The sequence below is a fragment of the Rhopilema esculentum genome, chromosome 8 (assembly GCF_057945365.1).
Source record: "Rhopilema esculentum isolate cy_ngs chromosome 8, ASM5794536v1, whole genome shotgun sequence".
NCBI lineage: Eukaryota > Metazoa > Cnidaria > Scyphozoa > Rhizostomeae > Rhizostomatidae > Rhopilema > Rhopilema esculentum.
In genome coordinates, this window is record NC_142822.1 from 2,281,179 (window position 1) to 2,289,405 (window position 8,227).

Sequence of the window (8,227 nt, forward strand, 5' to 3'; positions counted from 1 at the left end):
AAATACAATACAATACAATACAATACAATACTTGACGTTTGAAGCGAAAAAAAAGATTTCCTTTATCCCTTAGACTAGAAATCTCCCTATAATTATTAGCATCCAAGCATTTGTTAATAAAAATTCACCACAGAAGAGGGTAGCACTGATCTTTCCCTGTATTGTAGAAATGCAGAGTTAAAAAAAATTGTTAAATACTTTTGGGCGAAAGAAGAAACATATCAAAACTAAAAGAGTTACTTCACTTACTAGTTCATAGTCTTCTTTTAAGTCATCAAAACTGGAACTTGTATTTAACTTGTCGACAAGCTAAAAAATATTTCGTACAAACTTATTAGAATCAAACTATTGTTACTTTATCTGAACCCTATAAGTCTATTTCCTGTGAAAAAGACAAAAGGTGAGTGAAAGGAAAGTTTATCAAAAGCAGCACACAAAATAGTGAAATACTGCATCAATGACCCAGGGTGGGGTAGAAAGTGTCTCATAACACGAACTGCTAAAATCCTAAATCATAATTCTTAATTGATACGTTAATGCAAAAATTTTTGATAACGACCAAGGGTATAAAAACAGAAAGACACGGTAGTATTTACATATAATTTACAGCAAAGGAGAACAAAGGGGTGGATTTTGATAGAAAGGTAGAGAATCGTAATAAGATCAAACTGCTCAATCTAGTTCATAAAATCTGTCAGCTGGCATTAAAAGCCTTTTAGACAATACTAGTTTGGGTAGGAACATGTTTCAAACGCAGTTGGCTACATTAAATGCGGAAATGTCCTACTTTGGTTGCTTGTAAAGCTAAACATTTATTTTAGACAAACTTTAAGAATAACAAGTTTAATCACTTAGATAATGACAGGGTTCTATTTATCAATTCTTATTGAAATTGCCAACTTTCAGAATCCGTGCTTCTTAAATGAAAAACCCGAATAACTAGAAACCAAATTTTGTCTTTATTTCTACAGGGAAGTCGAGGTTTTTTGCAAGACGATTAAACGTTTTTTGCCAAAAATACGAATAGAGAAATGTCATATAAAATTAAAAGGATGGGAAAAAATAATAAACGAAACTAATAAATTTTGGAAATTGACAAATTATTCAAGTAGATTTGACTGTAATTTTATGATAACTTTAATGGTAGGCAAAAGGCTAAAGATTAAAAGGGTGAATGCTAAAAAGAATGAGATTGGAATTACAGAAAAGTTTTAGCAAAATCGGTGTGGTCAATAAAAATTGTTTGTATTGGACGCAGAAGTCAAGAGAGTTGTTAAGTGACGCCATCAAAAAATTCTATTCTAGCAATTTGAATTTGAACTACAGAGCATTAAAGAGCCTTATCAAATACCCTTGATACTGTGCAAAATCAGAACAATAAACTTTTGATGAGGTCACATTTTGACTTGAACTGAAGGACATGTATACCGTATTATAATCTGTTAGTTGTCCTTGAAGCTCTTTGATCTCAGTTGCCAGGTTCTCAGCTCTAAAAACCAAAGTACATTATATATTTTTTTGCCGGAAACATTCTCAACAGAAAAATTCTTATAAACAAAATGAGTATAAATGTCACTCATATTATCGAAAATGCACGTATTGGGTGACTGCAAGTTATGAAATGTGTAAAATTGACAGTGCCTCTAGAGGAAATTGTACTAAAGTACAGCCTTAGTTGAAATTCATACAGAGGAAAGTTTATTTACTAAGAATGATAGATAGTCCATTTCTTTATTGTAAGTTGTAGAAAAATGACCACATATTCTATCAAAAGCATCATATACAAACCTGATTTAGCCCTCACCCCTTCCCCTCTAAAAACCCCGTTTACGATTTCCATAGCCCGAATTTTATTGATGTGCGAATGATGCAAATAAGATAAAGTATAATTCAATTGAATAAAAAAACCCTCATCATGACTATGGGTTGTTTTGCTGCTGTAGAGACCATTATCCAGTTCCGAGAATTTTGTCTGATCGGTCTCTGAAGCAAACAGCGATAGATTTAAAGGAAGTAGTTAACAAAGACATGCTTACCTCTTTTCGTAAGTTAAATAGCTCGCATTTTCTTGATTAAAATTTGTGATATCTTTACTGAGCTTGTTTATCTCACTGTTTAGATCGTTGATCTTTGCTCTAAAAGAACAGATAAAACATTTATAAACCCTAGTTACTCTTTTTGGTTTCAGAAAACAATTACTTCTTTCATTATATCTTTTATTCATTGAGGTTTCCATTTTATACGCTCTCCACAAAGCTGAAGCGCAGTGGCTTTGTGATGAGCGACTAAAGCTCTGGACAGATGAACTGAAAATTTGAATGCACTTGCCACTGAGAACTCCTCTGAATGCTTTACTGAACATTCTACTGAACAGTTAAGGCTCGTGATCGTTCAAGAGCAATTTTTGATTATCAATCAGTATTGGAAATGCCATAAATCCTTGAATGTCAATGCATTCATTGGACGAATGATTTATACTTATTCAGTTGAGTAGCCAAATGAACTGAATATCAAACTGAACAATTGTCTTTACCCAATATTTTTGAATCCGATCAAAATTGACTTACCAATGTTCAGTGACAGAGCAAGGTGAAAAAATGAACTGGATCTTAGTTCTTGCATCGAGTCAATTCATGAGTCGTTTGGCGATTTATGAACCACCTAAAGCATGCTTCTAAAATAACCAATGATTACTTAAGTTTTAAGAATCAAGTTTTCACCGTAGTAGGCCAAGCCAATAGGACTTGTCTTGCACTTGTCTCTGCGGGCCTGTGGGAAAAAACACAAAGAATAAAGCTAGCAGATAAAAAAGTGGCTTTGAAAAAAACAAAGAAATGAAACATATTTCAGCTTCCGCCTCCCACTCTTCAGGGCATAAAACTAAGCTTGGAAATGTTGTACCGCGAAAAAGTTTTTAAAAAAGGTGAAGTGGAGAAATTTGATTCCATTCAATTTCAATTCAATTCTACAACTACTACAAAAAATCAATATTAGATAAAATTAATGAAAAATACTACATATAAACAACAATATTCTAATAAACAATAATTAGCAAATATGAATGTGTTGTAGTATAATTTTAAGGTGGAAGTCTGTAAGTAGAATAACTAACGCGAAGAGGGCCCCTTCCTTTGATTTTTGGTATCTTGTCTGAGTAAAATATTCAATAAAAACGCAAGAGGGAAAAGTTGAAAAACACCTATTTGTCTAGAAATTTCTTTAGTGTCCTGCAGTTTCAAACTGAGCAACGTGATAAATTGATTTCTGATTAGACCTGACTGCCACTCTGTGGACGGAGGCAAACTTGGCATGAACTGTTCAATTTACAAGTCTACGTTGCGGTCAATATTAAACTTTGCAAATAATCAGTCCAAAAATAGATTTATGCTACTGGCTTTTAAATTTCTCTATTTGTAACTGGAATTTGAAACATTTCTACTCTGCGTATCTTAGGAGCCGCACACCAGTCTTAAAGTGGGGGGGGGGCTGAAATTGGTGTGACCGAAAAAAATTGAGGCCACGCCCTCTAGAACGCCGGAAATGCCCTTTTTAGAAAATAATTGCTAGTTTCTACTCAATTTTTATAAACAGTCTGGTTCAGAGATGATATCGATAACCATAAAAATAGATAAAATTAGCTAGAGGGTAATAAAGCATCAAGCTAACCAAGTTAGAAATACATCATATCATTAAACAAGATAAAATGCCTAGAAAATGAACAAAAAAGGTTTCCAGGCAACAAGAACTGCTACTACATAGGAGTAAACTATCCAAAGTTGCGTTAGAGTAAACCTTTTAAAAAATTTGCTGAATTTGCTGAAAAATTTGAAAGTTGCGTTGGAGTAAACCCTGCTAGCCCAATTCTTTACCTGCCTGCAAGATCTTATCAATTATTGGTTTACTAGATTTGCTATTAGATACTGCTTTTTTGTTTTAGCAGACCCAGAAATGACCTGAAAGTACAACAGTTGATATGGACCACCTGGTGTAACACAAGACTTGAAGTTTGGGCATTAATGCCAGAGTTTCAGTATTCACAGTTTTGAAGCTGACTTAACAGCCTGTCACCAGGACAAATTCGCAAAGGAGATAGAAATGGATTCCTTTAAACCAGTTACTGAGGCAAAATCCGTAGACAATGTTCTAGAGGGCTTAACAATGAAAAACGTTTCTTTAATCAAAAAGAAAAACGGTCATCATAAGAAGCCTGTCAAGATTTATTAAAGCCTTTCAATTGTCAATACTTTAAAATTGATAATACAAACATTCTTAGATGAAGTGAAATTGTAACAATCTCTGAGTTTTTTTTTACAAAAACCTTACCTTGAGATTGAGTTTTAATTCCAGCAAGTCCTTGTCTAGTAACAGGTCTGTCTGCCACTTGAACCATGGAACTCAATGCTATTACAAATGACCAAAATTAATGAAAAATTCAAGCAGATTTTTAAAATAAGCTACATTTCTGTACAATATTTTGTAAAAGGTTTCCTGTAGCGATTAATCTGGCAAAGATTTGTGAAGAGGACTTTTCAGGGTAGTGTAGGCCGTGAAGTTGGTCAGAAATTTTCTGAAATCCCAAGATTTGAAAAGATAGGCAATAAAGGGAAATGGGAGTTAAAGAACAGAGTTAAAAAGGAATAGCTAAGTTGGGATAAAGCAATCTAATCATCTTAATTAAACTCACCTCCCTGGCTACCAACTCCTGCTCTAGATCCAGGTCTGGCAGTTGTGGGATTCTAAAATACAAAAACCAATCTGAGTAAATAACAACCTTAAGAGTTTCATTGGAAGCACTTTAGGAACTCTAAATACAGCTTTTGCAGCTATTATATGCAATGTCAGTAGAATAGCATTTGCTCTTTGGTATTGAAATAATGCTATCTTAACATAAAATATTTTGATATAATAACTGAAAACAAAGTAAAAAGGAGCAAGAACTCATAAACTTTTTGGATGCAATTACATCATCAAAAATGTTTAGAATAGCCAATGACACCTGTTACAAAACTCATCCATTTATTGCTTTAAAACCCAACAGCCCAGGCCCTTTATGCTTTTCTTTGGATTTTTTCAAGGCTCTGTAGCTTAAAAGGATGCTGTTTAAAGATTGTGCAAATCTATTGACAGAATGATTCCAGCTTTTGAAATTTACTTGGTTTGTTTCTTTTGATAGAAATTGCAAATAAATATGTGCAGTAGCAGCACTGAAACAGAGATACGAGACCAAAATTCACCTGGTACAAAGAGATTTGCACACTAATAGACAATTTTAGTAATGGGGGTCATAGTTTTATGCTTTTGACTTTGGATGGCATCTATTGCTAGGTTTTTCTACTGTTTGCAGCTTCTCCCCCCTCCTAATAACAGCCCTCCTCCTCCTCGTAATACATAAAAAAATTATCTCTGCTCCTTGTCTTGTGGTAATCGAAATAGCTGACTGATTAAGAATAACATACCTTGCCTGTGCCTGAAATAAAAAAAGAAGACACATAAAAGGGACAATTCAAAACTTCAGCCTTTAAACTCACTATGACTTATTTACTGTTTTTAGAAATTTAAGCTGAGCAGCAAGTAGCTACCAGCAGTTAACACAAATTGATGGTCAGTGGTTAACACAAATGAGCTTCGCTGGTATTCAAAGATAGACAGTCGTTTTGTGAATTTTTTTTATAGTTCTCAGAAAAATATATACTAGCATAAAAATGGATATTAAAGTATGTATTGCAGATAATACATATTATGGATACCCTAAATTCTCTTTCAAGCCCCCTCTCAGTTAAGCCCCCTCTTATTAACCCCCTTTTCAGAGGGAAAAATTAAATTAGACCCCCCCCCCCAAAATTTCACTGATGCTTAAATAAGTAGACTTGACAAAAAAGGAGATTTTCCATTTTATTCATTGGTCGTTCAATATTTGGCATCAAATCAAAATTCACACTATGTCTCTTTCAGTCACGACAGATCCAAAGGCAAAGATTTAATGTGCATTAATCACGAGCCATGTGAGAGCCTTTTACCAAAATTGAAGGCCATTGGTACTCTGAGGGATGAAGTCAACCTTCTCGAATGCTCGATTTCAGAAGGCGACATGGCGCAAGAAGATATTTTAGACAATATCATTGATATAGAAGGCTGATTTGTTGTTTTTTATTTCCCAAATAATAAAAAGTTAGTTTTCCACTATAAATGGTTTTTTATTACAAAATTAAGCCCCCTCTCTCAATTTAGCCCCCTTTCTTATAAGCCCCCCTTTACAGTGCTGAAAAACAATAAGCCACCCCCAGGGGATTAAAAAGAGAATTTACGGTATTAATTGCAGTAAAAAACTCAAATTTACTTTTGTATACAGCTACAACACAGCAAACTTATTCTTCTATATTCAAAAGATCAAAGTCAGACTTGACTATCAAATGAGTTTCCAATTTTGAATGATCTGCAGACAGTGCTTGCTTGATAAATAGGACTTGTTCCAACAAGTCTGATTGTACAATTCCACATATGTCAACCTTTTTTAAGTGGAGTTTTTTCAATCATTTGTTATCCAAGGTCTTGATTTTATTTAAAAGTCTGTAAAATTTCATAAGACCAAAATGCTTGGTAAACCAAACATACTTGAGGAAACATAGGACATGGTGATTGTCAATGGTAAAAATTAAAGATGCAACGAGTCAAGTAAGCCTAAATATTAGAATATCAAAGCTTCTCATCAAGTTTTTCTTCTGCCTTTCACCATAAAATTTGTTGTCTCACCAAACCATTTTTTCAAATACTTACCAGGAGGAGGTCTACCCATAGCTTATCAAGAGTTAAGGAAAAACTTCCATATTGTCAATGAAAATACTTTTTATATATATAAGGACCAAATGCTAAAAATTATCATGTTGTATGGAATCACTTATAAATTCTTTTTTCAATATTACCTGGTATTTAAACAATGATGTAAAGTTAACTAAAATAAAGTATAACAAAGAGAGAGAGAGAGGAATTCTCTTTTAGTGGAAAAGTCATGTCCACGTCAGTGGACGAAGGTGGCCTCCATCAACACCTGGACCCCAGTTTAGACTTATTAGAGATAATGTTTACTCTTTTTGTTAGCCTCTTGTTATCTCTTGTTTATGATTAACACCGCTTCCACTCTGGCAATAGCCAAACCTGCTTACCTATACACTTTGCTTGGATTTGTTGAACCAAAACCAAAGGCAATATTTTATAGAAATTAACAAACTGAAGCGCTGGGTGGAAATGGTTTTAATCCTACTTCTGAGATAATTTTCCTTTTTTTAATGCTCCTTGAGTTTATGTTCCAGATTGGTTGTAAAGCCTTTAGGAGTAAACGATTGAAGATACATTTTAAATATTTTTGAAATATTAAGGGGAATGCAGTTACTCAGGCTCTAGAGCCCTATATTTATTTACACTGTAATATATAAATTATTATCTATTTGATAAGCTGAATATGGAAATCATATGTCTGTTGGAATAAAAAGAAGCAAAACAGTGAATGAAAGGATACAACTTGACAGGCTTTTTGGATTTCCTCTGCCTCCCATACCAGAAGCCGGTCTCCCAAAAGAGCTCCTGCAGACAGATAAAGCATCAGTGAGAAGTTACAGGTTGACAGTGGCCAGCATTGTGGGAGTATTTTCTAAACAAGTTTTGCAACCAGCTCATTTAAAAGCTAAAAATATCACAAATTTAAAAGAGAAAATCTGGATAACTTAAAGAGGTGACCTACACAGGTATTTTGATGTACTGAGATCACATTTATTCGTTGTTTTCAACCAAATTTCAATCTTAGGCCAGATTGCGTTAGTGTTGTTTGGGAGAATCGATGGTGGATATTTCATTGCAAAATTCGACTTGCATTTTTGCTACTGCTAGGAATAATATCACATGTGCTAACAAGAAAGCTAATACGAATGTGACTTACATTGTTACAACTTTGTCGACAACTAACTCCCAAAAAATTGAAATTTCAAACAGCAGAGATTGTAAACAGTCCAACTTAGGCCTGGACCTCGTAACCGTGGAAACACAACAGCAACCAAACCAACTTGAAACTGATGGTCTGGGGGAATGAATCAAGGGAGCGAATGGGAGGAACATAAGAAAATTTCATATATCAATACCCTCACGATTTAAACCTAAATATCCATAGTATTGGGCTTTCAAATGGCTTTAGCACGATGGAATGCGGAATAGACGAAGGGACCGTGGAAGCGTTGGG

General features: G+C 34.2%; 1 protein-coding gene across 1 annotated transcript in view; it reads right to left on the minus strand.

The window, feature by feature from the left end:
* LOC135694390 (intraflagellar transport protein 74 homolog) overlaps positions 1 to 8,121 on the minus strand; it is a 33,610-nt gene extending 25,489 nt beyond the window's left edge. The window contains exons 1-10 of the mRNA XM_065213103.2: positions 7,931 to 8,121; positions 7,514 to 7,578; positions 6,775 to 6,795; positions 5,457 to 5,467; positions 4,685 to 4,736; positions 4,324 to 4,401; positions 2,721 to 2,769; positions 2,037 to 2,135; positions 1,429 to 1,489; positions 250 to 309 (exon numbers count right to left, since the gene is read on the minus strand). Coding sequence (XP_065069175.2) covers positions 250 to 309; positions 1,429 to 1,489; positions 2,037 to 2,135; positions 2,721 to 2,769; positions 4,324 to 4,401; positions 4,685 to 4,736; positions 5,457 to 5,467; positions 6,775 to 6,795; positions 7,514 to 7,578; positions 7,931 to 8,106 — 672 coding nt within the window. The 5' untranslated portion in view covers positions 8,107 to 8,121. The remainder of the gene's footprint in view (positions 1 to 249; positions 310 to 1,428; positions 1,490 to 2,036; positions 2,136 to 2,720; positions 2,770 to 4,323; positions 4,402 to 4,684; positions 4,737 to 5,456; positions 5,468 to 6,774; positions 6,796 to 7,513; positions 7,579 to 7,930) is intronic.
* Between the last annotated feature and the right edge of the window lie 106 nt (positions 8,122 to 8,227).